At 38.4% G+C, this 27,475-nt stretch overlaps 1 protein-coding gene across 2 annotated transcripts; it reads right to left on the bottom strand.

Annotated features, from left to right (window-relative positions):
- Positions 1 to 499: 499 nt before the first annotated feature.
- Positions 500 to 24,945, bottom strand: LOC130033503 (amine sulfotransferase-like). 2 transcript variants are annotated; one of them, XM_056125252.1, is made up of 7 exons: positions 24,864 to 24,945; positions 11,840 to 11,988; positions 10,860 to 11,068; positions 6,625 to 6,751; positions 5,753 to 5,847; positions 3,099 to 3,282; positions 500 to 834 (listed from the first exon to the last, which is right to left on the bottom strand). In XM_056125252.1, exons 2-7 carry the CDS (start codon positions 11,976 to 11,978, stop codon positions 713 to 715), a joined length of 876 nt encoding a protein of 291 aa, XP_055981227.1. In that variant the 5' UTR covers positions 11,979 to 11,988; positions 24,864 to 24,945; the 3' UTR covers positions 500 to 712. The 2 variants fall into 2 exon arrangements, with proteins under 2 accessions (XP_055981227.1, XP_055981228.1); XM_056125253.1 differs by lacking the exon at positions 24,864 to 24,945 and adding an exon at positions 24,146 to 24,248.
- Positions 24,946 to 27,475: the final 2,530 nt, after the last annotated feature.

Raw genomic sequence — 27,475 nt, 5'->3', positions numbered from 1 at the left:
GGTACTGGAACAAAGGCAGAGCTGCAGACCAATGGAACAGGGTTGAATATACTGACATCTCCCCTCAAACATATGATCATCTAATCTTTGATAAGGGAGCATGAAATGTGAAGTGAAGCTAGAAAGCCTATTTAACAAATTGTGCTGTCAAAACTGGACAGTTACATGCAAAAAAATGGGCTCATATCTCTGCACATTAAATTAGTGATTTAATGGCTTTATGGACACAGTTTTCCCAGCAAAATATTAGAGTAAGTGAACAATTACGTGCTTGATTTCATCTTTGGTGTTTGGTGCAAACTTCTGGTGATCTAATAAGCTATCAAAGAGATACTTCATTTATTTTGACATGGAATTTAAATCAAATAATCAAAACTTAATTATAAGGATACAATGACTTTAATCTTTATTGATAATAAACATAATAGTAAATAAGGAAAAATAATGCATACTACTGAAAACTCAAGGCACTTCCAAATCCAGTTGAAAGTTTCCCACACCGCTTTATTGTACAAGATAACAATACACAGCATCTTCCAAGTACTTTTAATTTTTAAAGTTTCACATGTATCAGACAGACAGCATGTTCATGAAGTGACTGTTCATTTTTATTAATCGACTTTTATGATTTATTTTTTATGGGAAGAACTATTGAAAATGTATCTAAAATGTGTTCTTTGATAGATTGTTACATGATTCTTTCACACTGTTTCTACTCCTCATTTATATCCCAGATGAACTTCAATGGTATGTCTTTCATCTTCCTTTGGAATATCATGTCAAATCTTTCACTTTGTGCCACAGTGAAATGGTTTTTCCAATCACCAATGGTACCTAATGTGATAAGTACATGTTATTTCCTAGTTGAGAAAGTAGATTTTTTGAGGCAAAAATTTACCCAACACCCGTTACTCTCCATTCTAAGAAAAGATAATAATTATCCATTGTCAATTAGGCTTAAGAATTCAGTTTTCCTTATTTCAAATTATTTATGTCCTAAATTTCATCAACTACCATCGTCCAATTATACCCTTACTTTAGAGAAAATTATATGTGAATTGAATAATATTTAAAAATATATTTTAATAAATTCCAGGCAATATACTTCTCATCAAGCTATAGTTGATACATAACATAATTGCAACACACACAATTAAATATGTCTTAAATTTTTATAAATAAATCAATATTTTTTAAACTGTGTAAACAAAACAAAGATATTTAAGCAACAGTCATATTAAAAAATGATCCCCAGAATCTCCATTGCTGCAATTTTACTGGAAAATGGAATTTATAGCAGATTGGGTTAATAAAATTCATAGCAGATTTGGTTTATATATTTGTTTAATGTATTTGGTTAATATATACTTCCAGAAGTCATTAAATTGGATTAATGACATCACTGTTTTCAACATAGAAAGTGTTGACAAGGAAATTATTAATCCACATTTCCTCTTCTGTACAAAATCTGATAACTATGTGCATCACTGTATCACTGTCATCTCATTGTTCATTGATTTACTCGGATGGGCGCCAGTAATGCCTCCATATCACCCAGCCCTTAGGTTTTAGCAGCCTCTTCTTACTCATCTTTCCCAAAGATTAGAGGCTCTTTCAGGGTCAGGGGAATGAGAGCTATTATTGTTATTGTTTTTGGCATATTGAATACGCCATGGGGAGCTTGCCAGACTCTGCCTGTGCGGGCGGGATACACTTGGTAGCTTGCTGGGCTCTCTGAGAAATATATATATATATATATGAAAATTATATGTGAATTAGGGCTGGAGCGATAGCACAGTGGTAGGGCGTTCGCCTTACAAGCAGCCAACATGGCCAACCCGAGTTTGATTCCTCCGTCCCTCTCGGAGAGCCTGGCAAGCTACCGAGAGTATTCGATATGCCAGACACAGTAACAACAAAGTCTCCAATGGAGACGTTACTGGGCCCGCTCGAGCAAATCGATGATCAACAGGAGGGCCTTTACCTTTACCTTACCTTATATGTGAATTGAATAACCTCGTTCTTATTTAAGTTTATTAAACTGCTGCCCTAGAAATGTGAGCCTGCCGTTCTGCTCTAACTGCCCATATAAAAAAATATATATGGACTGGAGCGATAGCACAGCAGGTAGGGCATTTGCCTGGCACGCAGCCAGCATGGCTGACCCGAGTTCAATTCCTCTACTCCTTTCAGAGAGCCCGGCAAGCCACCGAGAGTATTTTGCCCACATAGCAAAGCCTGGCAAGCTACCCGTGCCGTATTCAATATGCCAAACACAGTAACAAGTCTCACTATGTTACTGGGCCCGCTCGAGCAAAATCGATGAACAACAGGAGGACAGTGACAGTTATATATATATATATATGTTGTATTTTTAATATTTTCATTGTATTAGAGGTAATATACCTATTATAGTGTTAATGTTTGCGGTATTCAATATAACAGCCCCATCAAAATGTAAAGGAGTCTTTTCCACTCTCTTTATGTCATCTTAAATATCAGTTTTAAATGAGAGATTTAAAATAAAAATTCTAAATTAAATTTTAAAATAAAACTGAATTATAACTTTAAAAGTACTTTTAAACTAGCAAAGAGAAATAAAAATTAATAGAAAATCTCTTGGTCACATGTATCTAAATATATTCAGGAAAGATTTCCTGGCATTTTTTAAAATATAAACTCCCGTTGAAGAAAAAAATAACTGAAAAGTAAACTTTACTATTAAATTCTTTTATTGATTTTTTTCAAAAAGTTTTCTCTTGAATAGGATATTTATTAGACTTTTTCAGTTGAGATCTTTGATTTTCTGTATAAGCCCAACTTGTTATATTTTGAGGGTAATGTAAGGTAAAAGGTAAAGGTAAAGGCCCTCCCGTTGATCATCGATTTGCTCGAGCAGGCCCAGTAACGTCTCCATTGGAGACTTTGTTGTTACTGTGTCTGGCATATCGAATACGTCACGGGGAGCTTGCCAGAGGGTTAAGGCGATGGACTGCTAATCCATTGAGGGTAATGTAGGCATTATAAATTATTTAACCTAATATCTAGGATTCAAGGAAATGCCAAAACCTATGCTACTCTAAACCATTGACTATTACCTTTGCGCATAAAATGTCCATCACTTTTTGTCCCAACTTCTTTTTTGAGTATATTACTAAGATTTGCTCGTGAATCAGATTTCATATTCTTAAATGTAGCTTGTCTCACAACAGCATCCACGTCATCGTCACTGAGCTCTTTCCCAAGAAAGTTGCAGAGTTTTTGCACGGCACTTTTGAGATCCTGAAAGAATTTTGAGTTTGAAAACCTATTTAGTTGATAAGGAATGCATGAGATACAGATTTAGCATCTCTGTCCATTTAGAAAACAAAAACTATTTGTTCTTAAGCCTGAAGTTCAGTTTAGTTTTTCTTTAAAATTTTTTAATTTTTATTAGTGTGATGGGATTTATTGACAGCAGCAGGGCTGTATTCTCTCAAAAAGCTGAATACAGAGTCTTTTTTAATATCCATGGAGCATTCTTCAGGATAGAACACATACTAGGACATAAAATATAATACAGAAATTGACTGTAGCACTGTAGCACTGTCCTCCTGTTGTTCATCGATTTGCTTGAGTGGGCCCAGTAACGTCTCCATTGTGAGACTTGTTGTTACTGTGTTTAGCATATTGAATATGTCATGGGTAGCAATAGAAATTTTATCAAGCATCTTCTCAGATAACACTATGAAGGTTGAAATTAAACAGTAAAGGAGAAGATGGGGGAAGGCTCCAATACTTGAAAACTGAACCAAATGTTGCTAAATAGAAACTGAGTCATAGAGGAAATAAAGAAGAAATTGAAAGATTACTTGGAACTATTTAGAATTAAGAAACATAGTATCAGAATCTAGGAAATACAGCAGAAATAGTATTAAAGAGGAAATTTATAGAAATACAGGCCTATATTAGGAAAGGATATCAATGTCCTAAACATTTATCTTAAGAATCTAGAAAAGGAACAATAGATGAGTCCCAAAATTAGCTGAAGAAATCAGATAATAAAAATGAGAGATAAAATAAGTAATATAGAAATTAAGAAAACAATATAAAGGTACAATGAAACAAAGATCTGATTCTTTGAAAGAATAAAGAAGACATACAAACCCAACTCTTAGCTACAGTCACAAGAGTGGGCGGGGAGAATAAACAGGAAAATGTATAAATTGGATCACACATGAAAGGGGAGAAATTGCAATAGATTTCTCATCAATACAAAAGATAATAAGTGTTCAGTTCTTATGAAAAACATTATGGAGATTCTTCAAATATTTAAGACTAGAGCTCTCATAATACCCAGATATCCCTCTGCATGGTATTATCCAGAAGACACTAAAACATTCATTTCAAAAGACATAGAGATGCCAGTATTCATTGTGGTACTTAGCATAATAACTCTCTAGGAGCCTGGACATTTAAGAGTGGATAATAAAGTTGTGGTATACATATACATGGAGTACTACTTAGCCACAAGAAGTGATGAAACCATGAAGTTTTCTGCAACATAGATGAAACTGCAGGTTCTTATATTAAGTAAAATAAATCAGAAAAAAGGTCAAGCCCTGGATATTCTCACTCATATATACTCTATAGAATAATATGCCACGGGAATGATATAGAACAAAGGTCAGAGTAACACTAGTTCTAGACCATTTGTTACCAAAACCAAGATTGTGAGGGAAAGAAGTAGAGGGGAAAATAAGAAGAGGAGATCTGGAGGGACAAAGGTCAGGGGTCTTTGGTATAGAAGCAAAGTAACTATATATATAGTATATATGTTATTTATAAACATTATATATTATATATCATATATTATATATACACACATCATACATACACAAATACACACACACACACACACACACACATATATATATATATATATATCAAGTAGTTCACTGTAATTTACTGTACACAACTGAACCATGGGACCCAAACTGCAGCAATGAAATGTAGATTTGTTACTGTCAAGGAGTGAGACTGTGAGTCAGATGTAATCTGGAGTAAATGCTAATGGGATGGGGAAACAGGGTGGTGGAGTGGAGGTAGGAACACTGTGTGCCTAAAACCCATGTAAATAACTATGTAAATCACAGAGTCTAAATGCAAGAAAAATAGAAATAATAGTTTTTTTAAACCAAGATTTTATTCACAGTACATATAATCTCCTCTGGCTAATCGGTCATATCTTAGTGACTTTTTGCCCTTGTGGTCCAGAGTGCCCTCGCTCTTATTTAAGTTTATTAAACTGCTGCCCTAGAAATGTGAGCCTGCCATTTTGCTCTAACTGCCCATATAAAAATGAATCACAAAATATAACTAGGTAGTGAGAAGAAAACCCTTACAAAGACCAATAATTTAGGGCTTATCAGAAAATTGTAGCAATGTCCTCCCATTGTTCATTGATTTTGCTTGAGTGGGCACCAGTAATGTCTCAATTGTGACTACTTTTGGTATATCTAATAAGCCTGTGGGAGCTTGCCAGGCCCTGCCATGTAGGCGGAATACACTCTGTAGCTTGATGCACTCTCTGAGAGGGGTGGAGGAATTGAACCCGTATCAGCCGTGTGCAAGGCAAATGCCCTATTCACTGTGCTATGGCTATGTTATACAAAAAAGGCTATTAGATTGACTATAAGAGAGAAAAAGTAGGTCATTGATTCAAAGATAAGAAAGGTTTCAAAGAAACATATAATAAAGATTCTTCTCTTACCTTCTTCATCTCTTCATATGAAACAAAAAGAATATTAAATTTATGTCTGTGTTCATACCAGCCTTTGACGTGATCAAACCAAAGGCTTCCTGCAACTGTGAGGAAATAAGTAGCAAAGTAAGTGTGCTGCTATTTTTTTTTAGGAGAAGATTTTCTAAAGAAAGCTCCCACCTCTTGACAACTGTGCTTCCTTTTAAAGTGAAGTTTGGGGAAAGAATAATATGACTTAAATAAAATCTACTTTTGCTAGCTACTCTTTCAGTGAAAAAATAGAGAAAAATAGTAAGCCCAAAGAACAGGCTTTGATATTTTCTTTAGGTTAAGCAGAATCCTTTTTTTACTTCTCCACATTCAAACACCCCATTATTTCTGCCTTTGTTTATTTGTAAATCTGTGATAAACAACTTCAGCTATCCATAATGAAACAGAACCTGAGTATAATCTTCTAACTGAGTGACATCCCAGTTCTACATTCCACAAGCCTTGTGCATTATTCTGCCCTCTGCAGTAGATGAAGATACCACACTGCCATATGATTCCTGCACGGGACGATGACAGGCTACAAAAGGTACAATAATTCTATACATAGCTATGCACAAACATATGCTTATAGCTTTGGTTCTAACTAGTTAAGATGGTAAGTTCACGGGAAGTTTTCTTATGATCCAGTCAAAAAACTACTTCAGCAACACATGACTTTGCAACATCGAAAATCTTCATCATCAGGAAATGATGATAATAAGTCATGGGTGTCAGGTTAAATAACCCTGAGGGAGTAACATATCCATTACACTATCAGTTACCTTTCTCCATCTTCCAAAATATTTTTCTTAAATTTACAAATTTGACTAAAACTAAATAAATTCAATTACCTTTTCCATCTAGAAACTTATGTATGAACATGTCCATATTTTCACACCCTTCTAATACCGCCACAAAATTTGAAAAATGAAAATATGAGGTAATAACATCCTTCGGGTTTCTGTAGATGTAAACAATCTGTAGAAGGAAGAATGATATAATTTTAGCAATTCCTGATTTACACGCAGTTTCTTAAACACCTAAATAACACATCATTATATGAATGCGTAATTATTTCATTTAATCATGGTAATTTATATTGTCAATAGTTTGTACTATTTTAAGGACAAAGTCAAATAGATATTCACATATCACTTCATATGTACAAGAATATAAAACAAATTTCAAAAAGTAAATCATTTAAATGAATTTTATTAACATAGCAAATTAGTCACATAGTAAATTTTCCCACCATGAAAATTAAGTGAGATTTAATATGCAAAGTTTCATTGTAAATAGTGACTAAAGCAAAAACTAATTAAAAGATCCAAAAAAGGGCTGAAGAAATAGTATAAATGGATATAGTGGTTAGCATGAGACCTTTCATATGTCTAACCTGGGTTCAATCTCTGTTATCCAATATGTCTCCTGATCCCCCCTCAGTAGTAATCCCTGAGTGCTCCCTGAGTGCAGAGACAGGAATAAGCCCTGAGCACCACCAGATGTGGTCCAAAAAGCAAAGACACAATAAAAGGATGGTTTAAAATTATTATTTACTAAAATAAAATACATAAAAATGACCATACTATTAAAAATTACGAATGGATTAAAGATTTAAGTATGTAAGTAAAACTGGTATTAAAGTTATTTTTCTTTTTTTTTTTTTGGTCAAGTATTTCCCAAGCAAGAAAAATTTGTGCTAAATAATACATTCTTGTATTTGACCACATTAAGGTTAAATAGATGATGCTAATGGAAAGAAGCTAAATGTGAGACAGATCAGCACATATGATTAATAACAGATTGGTCTCCAGAATATGTACATAAAACACATCAATAATATAAATATATAATACGTTAGATTAAGGTAAAGGTAAAGGTAAAGGCCCTCCCGTTGATCGTCGATTTGCTCGAGCAGGCCCAGTAACGTCTCCATTGGAGACTTTGTTGTTACTGTGTCTGGCATATCGAATACTCTCGAATACTCTCGGTAGCTTGCCGGACTCTCCGAGAGGGGCGGAAGAATCGAACTCGGGTCGGCCATGTTGGCCGCTTGTAAGGCGAACGCCCTACCCGCTGTGCTACCGCTTTACGTTAGATTAAAATACACAATAAAACTATTTAATAAGAAATAATTGTGATCAACAAACATGCAAAAATACTCTTAATCTCATTAATCATTAAGAAAATACAAATTAAATCATATTATAGTTAGTTGAAAATTAAAATATAAAAAGGGAACATTTAAGTATCATAGGAAAAATGACCAGAAAAAAATTTATATAACTTTTGATTCATGAAAACCGGTACAAATTCTTTGTTTTAAAAATATGCATACTTTGTGGCTTTTCAATTTTATTCTTGGATGATACATTAAATGAGTATGCAATTATAATTCTAAAACATTGTCTTATAAATAAGTTTACCCAATTAAAATTTTAATATATTATCATAAAAATTTATGAGAAAAACTGTAAATTTTTTAGCAGTGTCTTTTTTTTTTTTTTCTTTTTTTTTTTTTATTTATTGAATCACTGTGGGAAAGGTTACAAAGCTTTCAGGTTTATGTCTCAGTAATGCAAATATCAAACACATTTCCCTTTACCAATACTTATTTTTTACCATGAAGAACCCCAATAAAACCCCACCCCCCACCCCTCCCCGTCCCTGTGAGGCAGATGAATTCTAGTTAACACTCTATCTGCTTTGATTAGATTCATTGTTTCAATAAAAGATTCACCACTATTATTTAGAGTTTACCCACCCCCCCCAAATCAGACATGCTGAAAAAGCATTGTGAAGTGATTTGCTTTCTACAGCTGGGTTAAAGAATTAAATGTTGGTTTTGGATTTCTGCTATTTTACCTATTGACCCTGGAAGTATTTCTACTGAAAGTCAGATAGTTAAGAAACTGGTTTCTGTGTTCTGGAGTCGTGGCCGTGCTGGAGAGCCGCTCGCGGGGGGCAACCGGTGGCCTCGGTAGGGCGTGAAGGGCGGAGCGAAACGCCCCCCTTCCCATGAGGTTTTAGTCGCCCCCACACTCCCGGCTCATACCTGCTGTCCACAAGGCTCCCATGTGGCCGCCATCTTTCTTTCCAGAGAGGAGAGGGCGAATGGGGCAACACCCTTTCCCCTCCGGCAGACTTGATGGGCTGGATCAATGCATAGTCCGTTCACTTTTCTGCTCCAAGCTGCTGGGTTCTGCATTAAGTCCTTGTTAGCAGTGTCTTAAAATAAGTATTACATGCAGTTAGGAGTTAATCCATAAGTGGAAAGTGATTAAATTATTAGTGAGTCTCATTGCATTCAAGATTACAATGGGTGAAATGTTGGTTTTCTTCATAGTTACAAAAAAAAGTCATTTCACATTAGGCTTTTTCTGGAAAAAGAGCAAAATCAAAACAAAAGTAAACTTCAAGTAAAAAAAGAGTAGAGAAATTATCAGCATATGTGTTCCTAAAGTCAATTGCAAACAAAGAAAAATTTTTAAAAAATGATAAAAATGCTACAGTAAAGCATAAATGGAAATTTTTTTATCACCCCTATTATATTTCTCTGTAGATTTCAACTACAGGAATAGAAAATTGTTGTAAATATTGGAAAATCCAAAGAAGAGACTGTGAAGACTTATTATGAAAAAAGGTAGATTTAAAAAACAGTATCAAAAACTACCGAAATTACATGGTGTTGCTCTTGCAAAATAGAATGCAACAGTTGCATTTTAAATAAAATGCAGCATTATACAAATTATAATTTTATGTAAAAAGCAAAACTATGCATATAATGACCATATATAGTAAGAGCTGGAGAAATTGTATAACTATTATGATGGGGGAAGTATTTTCCAGCAAGACACAAAAGGTAAAAGGTATGAAAATAAGATTAATACACTGGACTTCCAAACAACACAGTAAAGGCAGTTAGGAAATAAGAACACTATATAATCTAATAATAATAGATAATAGATTTGCATAATCTCTAAGCAGAACACATACTGGCAAAATAGATCCATCATTGAAATGCTTCTAAAAACCATAAAGTGAAAGACAAGCTAAAGATAAATGGCACAAAAGCAGAAACAATACTTAAAAGTTTAGAAATCTATAAAAATCGCATTCCAATTTACTGAAACTAAAAAATACACAAATTATTGCTAATGCCAATCATTGGAGGACATGTGACAAAACAAATATTCTTAAATGCTGTTTGATAAAGCATAAATTGTTAGAGTATGAAAACAGTAGATAATACCTAAGAACATAATAGTAAAATTCTTTGGAAAATTTAAACTGAAAAGTTCTCTTTTGGGAAACTAATTCACTGGAAATAAATGTAGAAATATTGATTTCTACACTTATTGGAAATAAATGTAGAAATGTTGATTTCTACGCTTATTGGAAATAAATGTAGAAATATTGATTTCTACACTTATTGATTTTCACAAATGTTGTCCAACAATATTCCTTAAATATTTTATCACCATATAAAAGGTAAAGGTAAAGGCCCTCCCGTTGATCGTCGATTTGCTCGAGCGGGCCCAGTAACGTCTCCATTGGAGACTTTGTTGTTACTGTGTGGGCATATCGAATACTCTCGGTAGCTTGCCGGGCTCTCCAATCTTACTAAAATATTTAAAATACAATTTTATGGGCTTACATAAAAGAAAATTTGCTATGTGTTTTAGGATTACAAAGCAAAAAAATCTGTGTGGTGACATAATTTAATTGCTTAAAATTTCACATTTTTTAATTTATATTTGGGGTTTCCCAAGTGATTCTACAGAGGCCAGAGGGTCCATTCCAGAGATTATTAGTCCATTAGGCCACCAGTTTAATGCAGGGACCTGAGCATACCGAATCAGGGGCCTGGAGTGATCACTAGACATGTTCCTTTGGGGAATCATGTGGCACTGGGATTAAAGTAAGCACCTAACCCCTGTACCACCTGCTAGCCCCTACTGTCTAGAACAATAATATAGGCATGTAGTAATTATTTTTAAAGGATTTGGATGCGTGGAGATGGAGAAAGAGACTTGCAGGTAGGTTTTTTTGTGTGTGTGCTAAAAGCTCTATTTCTATGACATACTTTAGCCTTTTTGTTCTTGAGACCATTTGGTACTAAATAATATGGCAGATGAGAACAGAAAACTCGAGGGGATGGCCTCTTGGTGAAGTCCACCTTGCGTATGTTGTATTCTAGGGAGGGAACTAAATCAGCTGTTTCCACATTTTCAGTTTGTTTACGATGTGTCTCAAAATAAATCAAACTTAGTATCTGCTGAGTCCAGATGGTACCTGTAAAAACAAGGAATCATTTTGAGCTCTGAATTCATTTTAATTTTTATGTTTTTAATTATTTTTCGATGATGCAAGGAATTTTTTATTGGAAATTATTAAGAAAGGCTTGAGGTGAGAGACAAGGAGAAGTACCTGTTTGAAAACACGGGCATCAGCAGAATGGAAATAAGCAAGTCAAGAAACAGAGACAAGCAGGTGAAATATGTGTTCAAGGGAGAATACGGACTTGAAGAAGAAGCTTTGATGTTAATTTTTAATAATAAATGTCATGTTTAATGCCATACATTTCTAAAGCATTTAGACCTTTTAATTTCATTTATGCTTCTAGTAGCCTTGTGAATTTCCCTGTTTGTTACTATCTTACGTTGAAATTGAAAAGAATAAATCAAGAGTTCTTAGTTTCCTTTTATCTCTGGAGAATCATAGTTGTAATATTTCCATTTACAGTGATTCATATAAAAACTTCTCAATTTCTTGTCTTTTTTGCATACTCCCTTTTATACTTCTATGTGGCTTCCTATTTCTGTTTCTTTTTCTTATTTCCCTTTATTGAAGTTTAATATATCAAAAATATAGGCAAATTGAGAGTTCAAGACCCCTTTTATATATTAATTTTTCTTATATCATAGCATACTGTTTCCCTACAAAGCTTGACACATGAATATATATATAAAATACCCTGGAAAAGACAGGCTTGTTCAGACAGGTCTTGTTGTTAACAAGCCAGAAGGAAGACTGATAACATGTGGCCCCATACTTCAAACTTACCAGATTTGGGGTATGTAATTATGAAGACATCATCATCTCTAATGTCAAAATCCTCTAAATTCTCTAGTATGTCAATATCAACTGTGGATCGTTCAAAATTAAAGCCTTTAAAGTGCAGTAAACGCTCATCACTGTCCATAATTATTCACCTACAGTAAAAAGGAAAGAAAATTATTTTATGTTCTTAGAATTGTATAATAATCTATTAGCACTTACTGAGTGTTAAAACTGTAGCAAGGTCCATTCAAATACCAGATGTGTTTTAACTTGTTCTCTATAAAATGCAGCATTATTCAAAATAGTAGAATCTAAAAATAACACGAGTTCCCAAGAACAGACGACTAGTTGAAGAAACTATGGTACATCTACAGGATGGAATACTATGCAGTTGTCAGGAAAAATTAACTCATGATACTGGCTTGTAAATGGATGAATGTGGAGAGTATCATGATGAATCAAATGAGTCAAAAGGAGAGAGACAGACATAGAATGATTGCACTCATTTGTGGAATATATATATGTATACATATATATTTATTAGTCTCATACTATGTTATATATATATTGTATATATATATATAACATAGTATGAGACTAATACCCAATCACAGTATGAGACTAATACGAAAGGAGAGTAGAAACAAGGGCCAGGAGAAGTGGTCCAAGATTATAAGCTTGCATCAAATGCTGCAGGAGAAGGCAATTGGGATAGAAAGGGACCACTATGACAATGATAGTTGAAATGATCACACTGAATAAGACCTGCATGCTGAAAGTAGGTAAAGGACCAGATGGGATAACCTCTCAGGACCTGTATTGCAAACCAAAATACCCAAAAAGTGAGAGAGAGAGAAAGAAAAAAAGTGCCTGCCATGGATGCAGGCTGGGGGGAGGGGGCATGGTGGTAGGGATACTGTGGACTTTCTTTGGTGGTGGGAAATGTACACTGGTTGAGGGACGGGTGCTGGAACATTGTATGTCTGAAACCAGATCTGGAACAGCTTTGTAAATGTGTATTGCATGGTGATTCAATTAAAAAAAATCCTGCTATACATTGTCATTTAGCATATAAAGAAACTCTGCTTGATATCAGTATTATTATTATTCCTATGGGAAAGAGAAGGAAACTAGGATAATAGAAAAATAAAAGTTTTCTTTGAAACTTCACAAGAGAGGTATTGAAGTTTTTGACAGTTTGATGAGAAAATGAAGGTGAGAGAGTCCCAGAAAATTGTTCCCAGTTGTCTTGGTAGTAGATGGTAAATTTTGCTAACAACTTGGCCAGTATCCTCCAATAACTTGACAATACAGTTTCTTACTACTTTACATTTTTTGCCACTTCCCCATAAAAATAGGAAATTGTTTACTGCATTTTCTTCTTTCCTTCTCTTTAATTTCCCCACCTGTCTTTTCTTCTTTCATTCTTTCTTTCATTTATTCATTCTTCTGATTTTTCTTTTTGTTTTCTTTGGGGTAACATGGGCAATGTCCAGGGCATTTGTGATTACTGGTTTTGGCATATTGAATACACAACAGATAGCTTGCCAGGCTCTGCCATGCAGGTGGAATACTCTCGGTAGCTTGCCAGGCTCTCTGAGAGGGATAGAGGCTTTTGAGGCGGCCACTAATTGCCCTTGTAGGTATTTCTATGATTCAAACCATATCTGAACCCTATCAAATATAGTATGTCAATCCTGGAAGACAGGTACTAAGTGTGCTATAATGTGTCGCATAGCCGCTTTGCTGCTGCACAATCTGGAAAGCATCCTGGAGCATGGCAGAGGCTGGGTAGTGGAGGTAATTACAACGGGTATCATTCCCCTGACCCTGAAGGAATCACAAATATGGCAGTATTGAGAAGGATGAGGAAGGAGAGACTGATAAAATCTCAAGGCCGAACTAGGCTGCAAAAATGAAGAAAGACAAAAATGATTGTCTGTACTTTCAATGCATGTACGCTGGCATCAAATGCAACCATCGAGGACCTGAAGGTGCAAGCACGAAAGATCAAGTATGACATCATTGGTCTGACTGAGACAAGAAGGCATCAATCACATCATGCCGTTTTCAAACTGGAGAAGAACGGTTCCTCAGAATATGCGATAAAGGAGGCGTCAGTGGTGAGGGTGTCCTTGTCAACACGAACTTAGCCGTGAGCATTGATTCATTCGAATGCCTAACAACCCGAATTGGATGATTACATTTGAATAGATGTGGCTCACTACCAGCAATTTCTATCTTCATTGTCTACGCACCAACATCCAATTATGATGAAGGAGAAATTGAGAAGTTCTACATGGAGCTGGAAAAGTTCTATAAAGAAGACCACACCTTCTACAAGATCATTGTCAGTGATTTTAATGCCAAGATAGGACCGAGAAGATCAGCAGAAGAACTCCACATTGGGATCCATGGTCTAGAATGGAACAAACAGGGTGAGAGACTGTCTGAGTTCATCATGTCGACCAAGACCATCCATGGTAACTCACAGTTCCAGAAGGCCAAATCTAAACGTTGGACATGGGACTCTCCTGATTCCACAATGAAATAGACCACATCATATTCAATCGAAGGTTTTGCCTGACCAATGTCGCCATTGTCCCAAAATTCTAAACAGGATCGAACCACCATCTCCTTCATGCAAAATTCTACTTCACAGAGCGAGGAAAAAAGGCTACAAAGTTTAAGAAGAGAACTCCCAGAACAACCACCAACTGGGAACTCTTTGGCACTATTGCTGCCATCATTGACAATATTGATGAGGAATATGATCAACTGGTTCAGCACCTCCATGATTATGTGAGGAATGCCAAGAGAGAGATAGCCACAAAAAACGCTTGTTTTTGAAAACTCTTGAGCATATTCACCAATGTGGTTTGGTATATGACTCACGCAACCACAAGCGAACGTCCGAGCTTGCAAAGCAGTGCAGAGATGGGAAAAAAGAAGACCTCAAACAGAGAAGAGCAGAAGTGCTGGTAGATGCGGCAGAAGCTGGGAAAAGCATTCGTAATGCCCTCCTGTCCTTCGCCAACTACAAGAACAAGATGACTGCCCTCTGACATCCTGATGGATCTATCACGTCTTCCAGAAGGGCAATGGAGAAGATTATCCATGACTTCTACTCAGATCTCTTTGATAGCCACATCCACCTGCCCACATAAAAAATTTTGCAGGATGGATATGTTGTTCCCAACGTTCTCCTTTCCGAAATTCAACACACAATTTCATCGGTAAAGGAACGAACAGCACCTGGCCCAGATGAGGTCAGACTTGAACACCTGAAGAACCTGCCATCAGTACTCATCAATACGCTGGCTCAGCTCTTCACATGCTACTTGTCTGAATGCAAGGTTTTGTCCCAATGGAAAACCAGACTGTAAAAGAAGGGAGACATCCATGACATTGGTAATTATTGCCTGATCTGCCTATTGTCTGTCATCTACAAGCTCTTCACTCGAGTCATCCTGAATAGGATTGGCAGAATACTAGACGAAGGACAACCATGGGAGCAAGCCAGTTTTCAAAAAGGATTCAGCACGATTGACCAAATCCACACAATAACCAAGCTCATTGAGGTTTCTCGGGAGTTCAAGATGCTGACCTGTCTAACGTTCATTGATTTATTGAAGGCCTTTGATCCTTTGAGACAGAAGCAGTCATTGAAGCCCTAGCCAATCAGGGCATTCAAACTCAATACATCAGGATCCTCCGTGAGCTGTATTACAGATTCACTAACAGGATCTCACCATTCTACAAAGTAGTGATCATTGATGTCAATAAAGGGGTTCAGCAGGGTGATTCCATTTCACTGAAACTCTTCAGTGCCACCCTTGAGAACATCATGCGACAACGGGAATGGGAAGGAATGGGAGTGAAGATAGATGGTTGGCAAATACACCTCCTCTGCTGTGCTGATGACATCATTCTAATAACACCAAACATTAGCCAAGTGGCACAAATGCTGGCCGACTTTGACCGTGAGTGTGGAAAGGTTGGACTACAACTGAATCTCATGAAAACAATGTTTATGAGAAACAGTCTCATTCCTGATATTCCATTCACTCTCAATGGGGCAAATATATCCGAATGCAACAGTTACATGTACCTAGGTTGAGAAGTCAACATGACGAATGACCTGGCACCTGACCTGGCAGCTTGGAATGACTTTAAGAGCATGGAAGAAATAGCTAAGGGGATGAAGAACCTCATGCTCTGGACACATCTCTTTGATTCCACTGTTCTCCCTGCATTAACATATGCCTCAGAGACCTGGGCCCTACAAAAACAGGATGAGAACGCTATTTGGGTCTCCCAAAGAGGAATCCTAAGAGATATACTTGGAGTATCACGGTTCATTCAAATGAGAGAAAGAATATGGAGTTCCCACCTCTGTCCATGGTCAAGAATCAGGGACTGTCTCATTTTCCAAGGCATCGAAAATCAGATAGGTTGGACACATAATGAGATTTGTGGACAACTGCTGGACTAGAGCCATTACCGACTGGATTTCATGGGATGTCAAAAGACCACATGGCCACCCACTTACCAGATGGTCAGACTTCTTCGTCAAGACCCTGAACATTCGATTTGAGGCTCTTTGTATTCCTAGAATGAACAGATGCCATTGGGCTACACTAGCATGCGACAGGGACAAATGGAGAGGTTACTGGTGCCTGCCCTAGCAAATAGATGATTAACGGGAAGTCAAGTGATCAAGTGATCAATTGACTCTGGGATTTGCACTTAGAAATTACTCTATCCTGGTGGTGCACTTTTGGGTGGGTGTGGAGTGAGTGCTGTCATATGGGATGCTGGGTTCAAACCTGTGTTGTTCATGTACAAGGAAAATTTCCTACATGCTGTACTGTCACTGTTTCCTTCCTTCCTTCCTTCCTTCCTTCCTTCCTTCCTTCCTTCCTTCCTTCCTCTTCATGTCATAAATAATCTATCTCTGAAAGATACATTTTAGGCTTTGGGATCTGATTCACTGTTCCACATGAATTACGGGCAAAATCTTCCTGAGCACAATTCTTTACCTTAGAAATGTTACTTCAACAGATGACTGGCTAAAGAAACTTCGGTACATCTATACAATGGAGTACTATGTAGCTGTTAGAAAAGATGTAGTCATGAAATTTACATAAAAGTGGTACTAGATGGAAAGTATCATGCTAAGTGAAATGAGTCAGAAAGAGAGGGACAGACCATAAAAAGATTGCATTCATCTGGGGGACATAAAGTAACAAAATAGGAGATTAATACCCAAGAATAGCAGAAATCAGTACCGGAGGATTACTCCCTGGCTTAGAGGCCAGCTGGGCATTCTAGGGGAAAGGGCAGCTCAGATAGAGAAGGGAGTGCCAAATAAATGGTGTTTGGAGGATCCTCCCAGGAGGGGACATGCATATTGAAAGTAGACTATGGACTGAACAAGATTGCCACTCAATGCCTCTTTTGCAGACCACAACACCCAAAAGGAGAGAGAAAACAAAAGGGAATGCCCTGCCACAGAGGCAGGGTGGGATGGAGGGGATGGGTGTGGGAGGGATACTGGGATCCATGGTGGTGGAAAATGGGCACTGGTGGAGGGATGGGTATTTTATCATTGCATAATCAAAACCCAAGCACAAAAATTTGTAAATCTACAACTGCACCTCATGGTGTTTCACTAATAAAAATTTTAAAAAAAAGAAATGTTACCTTCATATAGTTCTATGGCATTGTATGGTAACTATTATATTTTTCTTATTACAACTTTATTTGGCCATACCTATAGTTAATTTGAATGACAAAATAAAATAAAAACTGAAAGCAAAGAACTCAAAATATGTCTGCTCATATTAGCACAAATACTTGCTTCTGTAATACAGATACTAAAATTGGAATGCCACTGAGATTAGTATAATTCCTGTGTAAATATGGCACATTATTCTGAAGCAGGCTGGAGCAATAACACAGTGGGCAGGGCGTTTGCCTTGCACTTGGCCAACCTGGGGTCGATTCCTCTGCCCCTCGAGAGTAACCCGCAAGCTCTCGAGAGTAACCCGCAAGCCTGGCAGAGCCTAGCAAGATCCCTGTGGCATATTCGATAAGCTAAAAACAGTAACAAATCTCACAATGGAGATGGTACTGTTGCCTGCTCGAGAAAAGCGATGAACAACGGGAGGACAGTACTACAGTGCTATTCTGAAGTGTTCCATATTATAACAAACAAAAATGATTAGCTAAGCCTGAGAAATCTGCTTTTTAATGTTAAATAGGTAAGAGAAACTCAGAAATTTGGATAATTTTAGGTTAGAACACTGGAGCATTAGCACAGCAGTAAGGCATTTGCCTTGCACTCTGCCGACCTATGTTTGATTCTTCCTCCCCTCTTGGAGAGCCTGACAAGCTACCGAGAGTATCTCGCCCGCACAGAAAAGCCTGGTAAGTTACTTGTGACATATTTGATATGCCAAACACAGTAACAGCAAGTTTCACAATGGAGACATTATTGGGCCAGCTCGAGCAAATCGATGAACAATGTTCCTCCCAGGTCAGTCATTATTCAAACCTGGGACTTTGCTTTCCCCGAGTATGTGCTTCAGGCGTCCTCTAGGACCCTGGACCGCCCACCATCCCTGAGCCTCTTCCTGTTCGTCCAGAACACCATGCTCGGATTTCTTCTCCTTCCAGGCTGTACCTTGCAAACACAACAGGTACTCATAGGGGGCATGACCTCTGCAGAAGTAGGCGTGGCCTCTGCAGAAGTAAACGTGGCCTAATATTGGGCCACAGATAAATTGCTCATACCCAGCAAACTCATGTAACATCTCAGTCTTCATACCACCACACCAATATGAAGAAACAGCACAAATCCCCACCACGAGGAGAGGACGATGAAAAGAGTCCAGAAGCCTCACTAGGTGTTACTCACTTAAGGGAAGTCTCTGAGAGAGAGTTCAAATGCAAAGTAATGAAGATGTTCAATGATCTCAAAGAAACAGTGAGACAGATATCCAGTAAATTAAAGGAGGACATGAAAGAAACAATCGAGAAAATACAGGAAAAAATGAGAGCAGAAACTGGAAAGCTACACACAGAAATGTCATGAATAAAAGATTACGTAGATTTCATTTTTCATTTCATCATCCTGTTAATCGTCGATTGACTCGAGCAGGCCCCAGTAACGTCTCTTTCATCCTAGCCCTGAGATTATATTCACGGCTCTTTAGGAGAATGAGACCCATCATTGTTACTGGTATTTGGCATATTTGGTAGGCCACGGGGAGTTTGCCAGACTCTGCCCTGTGGGCAGGCTACATTCGATAGCCTGCAAGTTTGTCCAAAGTAGGAATGAGATAATAAGATGTCATAAAGAAAAGTTCTGATAAGATGTCGCGCAGCCGCATTTGCGGCCGCGTGGTTCCAGGAGCTGGATTTTATAGTCTCTGAGTCTTGGCCGTTGATGGGATTACACGGCGCCAGGGGGCCAGGTGGTGGGTGTGACCCCCGCCTACTGGAATTTGGAGGATCTGGGTGGAGGATGCTTGACTCCAATCCGAGTAGGCTGGGAGATCTTGGCCCCGGAACCCGCGTGGATTTGTCCCTCTGCCAGTACCTTCATGTGTGCGGAGAGTGGTCTCAGCATGGTGGTGGCTGGTCCTGGAGGTCTTCGGCTGCCGTAGCCCTGGTCGGGGCGGGGAGGAAAGCTCAACCCGCTCCCCTCCAAGGGACTCCGGGAAGGAACACCCAGGCGCGGGGGCAGAGACTGCACTGTTCTCGTCCGGGATCTGGATTTTATAGTCTCTGAGTCTGTGCCCTCAACAGTAGAATGGCCACAGATGAAGTCAGAATCAGAGAGCTGGAAGATCAGCTGCACGAAGTCAATAGGCAACAACAAACAATGGCAAGAGACCTCAAAATAGCTCTAGAGCAAATCAGAGTAATAGGGGATGATTCCAAGAGGAACAATATTAGAATCGTTGGAGTATCAGAAGGTCAGGGAAACATTCCTAATGAAAAAGCCACAGTTAAACAAATCATTGCTGAAAAGTTCCCAGAGCTGGACAATGCAGGCATCCAGATTCAAGGAGCCCAAATGGTGCCAGCTAAAAGAGACCCTAACAAAAACCCTCCAAGACATATCATAGTTAGAATGATGGATGCTGCGGATAGAGACACAATATTGCAAGCAGCAAGGTCAAAGAAGAAAATCACATACAAAAGAGCACTCCTTAAATTCACAGCAGAGCTATCAGAGGAAACCCTCCAAGCCCGAAGGCAATAGTAGGATATAGCGAAAAAACTCACTGAAATGTACACTTCACAAAGAATACTTTATCCCTCTAAACTCTCACTCAAACTCAAAGGAACGGTACACTATTTTCTGGATAAACAACAGCTCAGGAACTTCATAGACTCAAAACCAAACCTAAAAGAAGGGTTAAAGGGGCTACTGTAAGACAAGACAAACGCCTACAAGAACAATAACCCCTTACAGAAAGATGACACAAAACCCCATAACAATAATCTCTCTCAAGGTCAATGGTCCAAATTCACCAATTAAGAGACACAGAGTGGCAAAATGAATTCAGAGACAAACCCAACATTCTTATGCCTACAAGAAACTCATTTCAACAGTCAGAGCAAACACAGACTCAAAGTTAAAGGATGGAAAACAATCCTGCAAGCAAACAACGCCCTCAAAAAAGCAGGAGTGGCCTTAATAGTATCAGACAACATAGATTTCAGGTTGAAAAAGATTAGAAGGGACAGTGAAGGTCATATTTTATTAATCAAGGGATATATACAGCAGAAAGAAATCACACTCCTAAACGTATATGCAGCCAATGAGGGACCAGCCAAATACTTAAAACAACTGCTAACAGATCTTAAGAAGGACATTGCAAGCAGCACAATAGTACTGGAGACTTCAACACTGCTTTATCAAGCACTCACTATTAGGAGATGATATGCTAGTATACTTAGAGAACCCCAAAACCCCCTACCAAGAAACTCCTGGAAACAATAAACTTATATAGTAAAGTTGCAGGCTATGAAATGAATACCCAAAAGTCCATGGCTTTCCTATACGCAAATAATGAGAGAGAAGAATGAGACATGAAAAAAAAAACAATCCCGTTCACAATTGTGCTCCAGAAAATCAAATACCTAGGAATCAGCTTATCTAAGGACGTAAAAGACCTGTACAAAGGAAACTACAAAATGCTACTTCAGGAACTAAAAGAGGAAACGAAGAAATGGAAAGATATCCCCTGCTCATGGATCAGGAGAATTAACATTGTCAAAATGGCAATAGACCCCAAAGCATTGTACAAATTCAATGTGATCCCTAAAATGATACCCATGACATTCTTCAAAGAAATGGAGCAAACGCTCCTGAAATTCTTATGGAACAATAAACCCCCACAAATAGCTAAAGCAATTCTTGGGAAAAAGAAAATGGGAGGAATCAACCTCTCCAACCTCAAACTTTACTACAAAGCAGTAATAATTAAAACAGCATGGTACTGGAACAAATGCAGAGCCGCAAACCAATGGAACAGGGTTGAATATACTACATCTCCCCCCAAACATATGATCATCTCATCTTTGATAAGGGAGCGAGAAATGTGAAGAGGAGCAAGGAAAGTCTCTTTAACAAATTGACAAATTGTGCTGGCAAAACTGGACAGCTACATGCAAAAAAAAAAAAAACGGGCCCCAATCTCTACCTAACACCATGTACAAAAGTAAGATCAAAGTCGATTAAAGACCTCAACATCAGACCAGAATCCATAAGGTACATTGAAGACAAGGTTGGCAAAACCCTCCACAAAATTGAAGCGAAAGGTATCTTCAAAGATGACATGCCACTTGGCCAAGCAAGTGAAAACAGAGATAGACAAATGGGACTATCTTAAACTAAGAATCTTCTGCACCTCCAAAGAAACAGTGACCAAAATACAAAGACAGTCTACAGAATGGGAAAGGATATTCACCGAATACCCATCTGACAAGGGGTTAATATCAAGGATATACAAAGCACTGTTTGAACTCCATAAGAAGAAAACATCCAACCCCATCAAAAAATGGGGCGACGAAATGAGCAGAAACTTTCTCAAAGAAGAAATCTGAATGGCAAAAAGGCACGTGAGAAAATGTTCTACATCACTAATCATCAGGGAGATGCAGATCAAAACAACAATGAGATATCATCTCACACTACGGAGACTGGCCCACATCCCAAAGAAGAAAAGCAACTGGTGTTGGTGCGGATGTGGCAAGAAAGGGACCTTCCTTCACTGCTGGAGGAAATGCCGACTGGTTCAGCCCTTTTGGAAAACAGTATGGACGATTCTCAAAATATTAGAAATTGAGCTCCCATTTGACCCAGCAATACCACTACTGGGAATATATCCTGGAGAAGCAAAAAAGCAGTTGACATGACATCTGCACTTGTACGTTCATTGCTGCACTGTTCACAATAGCCAAAATTTGGAAAAAACCTGAGTGCCTGAGAACACATGACTGGTCAAAGAAACTATGGTACATCTACACAATAGAATGCTATGTAGCTGTTACAAAAGATGAAGTCATGATATTTACATACAAGTGGTTCTACATTGAAAGTATCATGCTAAGTGAAATGAATCAGAACGACCAGGGACAGACATCGAAAGACTGCACTCATCTGGGGAATATAAAATAACAGAATGGCAGTTGAACACCCAAGAATAGTTGAGATAAGTACCAGAAGGTCTGCTCCAGAGCTTGGAAGCCGGCAGCACATGCTGGGGGAAAAAGCAGCTCAGATAGAGAAGGGAAGACTGAGTAGAAGATGTTTGGAGGACTCACTCGGGATGCAAGATGCGTGCTAAAAATAGACTAAAGACCAAACACGATGGCCACTCAATGCCTCTATTGCAAACTTCAAGACCTTGAAGGAAAGAGAGAGCAAAAGGGAATGCCCTGCCAGAGAGGTGGGGGAGGGGAGGTTGGGGTGTGGGGGTCAGAGGGCTACTAGGATCATTGGTGGTAGAGAATGGCTACTGGTGGAGGGATGGGTAATTGATCATTGTATAACTGAAATCCAAGCATGAAAGTTTGTAGGTCTACCTCATGGTGTTTCACTAAAATAAAAAAAAACAATAACTCACTTGATTAAAGAGTAAAGTCAGTTTGGAGTTTTGCCAATATTAGAGTAAGCAATCACTTGTATAGAAGTCACTTTTTTTTAAGTAAACATTATTTTTTTATAAATTATAAACAGTAGAACAGAATGAAAGTTTCCAGGTAATAAGACCTAGTAAAACTATTTAATAATTCTACTACTCACACAAAACAATGTATATTGATTAAAGTAGATAAATTGATTTAAATAGATATTTTATCTGAACCTTTAGAGATGACCTTTTAGGATTTTATTTAATTTCTAGTGAAGCATGTATATAAGAGCCAACTAACCACAAAAGATTGTCTCACTATCAGTTGAAGTCTAAGTAACTGTTTTGATCTAAGTCAGTCATAATCACATGTTACCTGGTACTCCACAATGCTAAACATGCTCCCCCAAGTCATCAATTCTAGACACTAAAATCATAGATTAAGGAGGACCAGGCAGTCAGGCAGCTCAAACAGTCTGAACATCACTGAAGAGCGCCTTTTTTTTTTTTTATTGAATCACTGTGGGAAAAGTTACGAAGCTTTCAGGTTTAAGTCTTGGTCACAATAGCCAAAATTTGGAAAAACCCGAGTGCCTGAGAACACATGACTGGTTAAAGAAACCAGTACATCTACACAATAGAATGCTATGTAGCTGTTATATGCAATTATCAAACACATTTCCCTTCATCAATACTTAATTTTCAACACCAAGAACCCCAAATAACACCCCCTCCCAGCCCTCCCAATGCCTGTGAGGCAGATGAATTCTAGTTAACACTCTATCTACTTTGATTAGATTCGTTGTTTCAACAAAAGATGCACCATTATTCTTTAGAGTTTCTACCCCCAAATCAGACATGCTGAAAAGGCATTGTGAAATAAATTGTTTTCTACAGCTGGTTACAAGAATCAAATGATGTCGCACAGATAGCGGCCACGCGATTTTGGATTTCTGGTATTTTATTTATTAAGCCTGAAAGTATTTCTGCTGAGAGTCAGATAATTATGAGATTGGTTTCTGTGCTCTGGAGCCATGGCTGTGCCGGAGAGCCTCTCGTGGGGTGCAACTCGTGACCTTGGTAGGGCTCAAAGGATGAGCAGGAAATGCCCCCCTTCCCATGAGGTTTCAGTTGCCCCATCACGACCGGCTCATACCTGGCTTTCCATAAAGCTCCAAAGCGGCTGCCATCTTCTTTCCAGAGGGAAAAAGGCAGAAGAGAGCAACACCCTTTCCCCTCCGGGCAGGCATGGTGCTGTGGATTAACGCATAGTCCATTCACTTTTCTGTCGCAAGCTGCCGGGAAGAGCACCTTTTGATATTATGTTTTCTCTGTCATATTTTGTCTCACAAGAGAACGCTGTAGTGTTTTTAAAACAGGGTAAAGAGATATAGGGTACCAAGTATATCCATGTGTTCTTGGTAGTGATATGTCACATATTTCATGCATTTCTGATGACTATAGGAGAAAGAATTGTACAGAGAGAATGAATATCATGTGTCTCCTTATGACTGCTATTTGGACTGGTTTGTGTGTGGGGCGGTGCGGAAGGTGGGAGGAAGAGAACTCCAATTGGTGATCTGGAGACCTGAGGTTACCACTGGTGATTCTCAGCCACCCAGTACTCAGGGCTGCACCATATGATGCAGAGAGATCATGTGGTGCAGTGGTGCAGAATCCAAACTAAGTTAATAACATTTTAAGACATCTACCCTAAACCAGACTACTACCTTCCAACTCTCTTCTTATTCTTATGCTGAAATCCAAAGGTGAGCAGAAAACAGAATATTGAGGTGAAAGAAAATGCATTCTACTGAAATTCTGATGAGAAAGACCTTAAATGCAGTATGTAACTCTATCCCTTTATTACTCACTGTTTGCAGATCTTTTGAAGCAAAATCCACTTCTGTTACAATTTTAAGGATATTAGGAATTTACATATTGCAGAGATATAAATACTCAATGCAGACTTTTCTTGACCAATGAAACGTGTTTGAAACAGTCAGCAGTTAGCTCAGTTTGGATTAACATACCGAGTAATACTTTATCACAGTCATAGAAGTTTACTGATTAACTACTTTGGAACAAAAATGGAACCAAAGGTTGTAATGAAAAAGAACTGTGGGTGAATATTACTACTGAACTTTGGCAACTATGCAAGAAATAACAAATGCACTTGAAAATTAAAGCAACTTCAGGGGCTACAGTCATAGCACAGTGGCTAGGGCGTTTGCCTTCAGTGCGGCCAAATCGGATTCCACTCCCAGCGTCCCATATGATCCTCTAAGCACTGCCAGGGGTAATTCCTGAGTGCAAAGCCAGGAGTAATCCCAGTACATTACCAGGTGTGATTCCCACCCCCCATAAAAGCAAAAAATAAAAGAATAACTTCCTTGAGCATGACAGTTGGTTACAAAAATATTTTATACTTCTTTCAGATTTCTGGTTGTATTTATACTCAGAGGTCGCTCAGGTTACCATATCTGATAACAGGAATTGTACCAGGTTAAGAGCATACAAAGCAAACTCCTTTCCCACTGTACTCTCTCTCTGTCCTTCAACCAATTTGAAAGAGTTCTGCATAATTGGCATTTTTTCCTCAGACCTGTCCTATAATGTTTATTGGACTTTGCATTCATTTTTTCATCATCTGCTGTCCACATAATATGCTCTTTGATTGTTGTTCTAGGTTTCTACTCAGCAAATAATTTAATTCAGGGTATGTATTTAATCCTTTAAATTCACAGTTCTTCAATAGTGTTAAGAGGAATTAGTCAGATGGTTATTTAAAGCTTATAAAATTTCAATCCATATCGTATTTCAGAGAATATTAATGTATTAAGATTATTAATCTGCGTGGGACGGGCACAGAGGCCCAGCTCTGGGCAACAAAGCTGAACGGCTCCAATTCCAACAGGTACAGCCCGCCCCCAAGGGCCTGGGTTCCTCTCTGGGCACGCGCAGCTAGAAACAGCCCCTAGACAGCCGGTTTTCAACCCCTGATCTGCGTGGGACGGGCACAGAGGCCCAGCTCTGGGCAACAAAGCTGAATGGCTCCAATTCCAAACAGGAGACATTCCCAACTCCTCGTCCAGTGCCAGGGACTCTTTCCGGAGCCGCGGCCGCTGACGCGGCCGCGAAATATTTTCCCACTACATATGCCATAGGAACCATAAGCTAACTTCTTAGATGGAAACTTCTCTATTTTAGCTCAGCCACTAGAAACACAGTTGCCAATAACTCATAAGCCTATCTTAACTCACACTGCATATCAAGCAGAATAGTAACACTGAACGTGAAGGACTAAACCACACCTCTCACAATGGTAAAGCAACGCAAAAGCCCACCAAACATTCACATTGAAGAGTCTAGCCCAGATGACACCAACAGTACTGTAGTGTTAGACAACCTCTCTGACAAGGAATTCAGAAGGGAGCTACTTAGGATGCTTAGGGAATTAAAAGAAACAATGGAAACCAATGCCAATAGAAGACAAGAGGATCTGAAGGCAGAAATGAGGAAAATGCAATCAGAAATGTCAGACCTGAAAAATCTCGTAGGTGAATTGAAAAGCTCAGTGGAAGGCCTCAGCAGCAGAGTAAGAGCGGCTGAGAACAGAATCAGTGAGCTCGAAGATGAAGTTCAGAGACTCTCCAGAAAAGAGCAGAAAATGGAAAAGAGACTCACAATTCGGGAACAGATGGCAAGAGAAGATCGTGATGAAGCCAAGAGGAGTAACATAAGAATTATTGGAGTCCCAGAGGGACAGGAAGAAAACCTCGAAGAAGAAGAAACTGTCAAAGACATCATTGCTACAACATTTCCAGAGCTGAAGAAAACTTGTGACCACATTCAGGAGGCCCGAAGGGTACCAGCTAGAAGAAATCCGAACAAAAATACCCCAAGACACATTCTGATCAAAATGACCAAAACCGTAGACAGAGACAAAATTCTGAAAGCAGCAAGATCGAAGAAAGAAATCTCTTACAAAGGAGCATCCTTAAAATTCACAGCTGATTTTTCTAATGAAACCCTCATGGCCCGAAAACAGTGGTGGGACATAGTAAAAAAACTCAATGAAATAAATGCCTCCCCCAAAATACTTTTCCCAGCAAGACTCTCATTCATAATAGAAGGAACAACACACAGTTTCACAGACAAACAACAGCTCAGGAACTTCATAGACTCAAAACCATGGTTACAAGAACAACTAAATGGGCTACTTTAAGGCAAGAAAGGCCCCTCAAATACACCAAATTTTAACAGAACAATGGGACAAAATCCTATAACAATAATCTCTCTCAATGTCAATGGGCTAAACGCACCAATTAAAAGACATAGAATGGCAGGATGGATTAGAAAATTGAACCCAACATTCTGCTGCCTGCAAGAAACGCATCTCAATAGTCAAAGCAAACACAGACTCAGAGTCAAAGGCTGGAAAACAATCCTACAGGCAACCAGCTCCCATAAAAAAGCTGGGGTA

The sequence above is a fragment of the Sorex fumeus genome, unplaced genomic scaffold (genome assembly GCF_029834395.1).
Source record: "Sorex fumeus unplaced genomic scaffold, SorFum_2.1 ptg000054l, whole genome shotgun sequence".
Taxonomy (NCBI): Eukaryota; Metazoa; Chordata; class Mammalia; order Eulipotyphla; family Soricidae; genus Sorex; species Sorex fumeus.
This window is presented reverse-complemented; position numbering and strand designations above follow the sequence as displayed.

Excerpts from the sequence above, each read along its gene's own strand:
- LOC130033503 (XM_056125252.1), bottom strand. The coding sequence starts at position 11,978 with ATGGACAGTGATGAGCGTTTACTGCACTTTAAAGGCTTTAATTTTGAA. Across the intron at positions 6,752-10,859 it reads TCAAGAACAAAAAGGCTAAA|ATTGTTTACATCTACAGAAA; the intron begins GTATGTCATAGA and ends TTCCTTCTACAG. Across the intron at positions 835-3,098 it reads TGGACATTTTATGCGCAAAG|GTACCATTGGTGATTGGAAA; the intron begins GTAATAGTCAAT and ends TTATCACATTAG.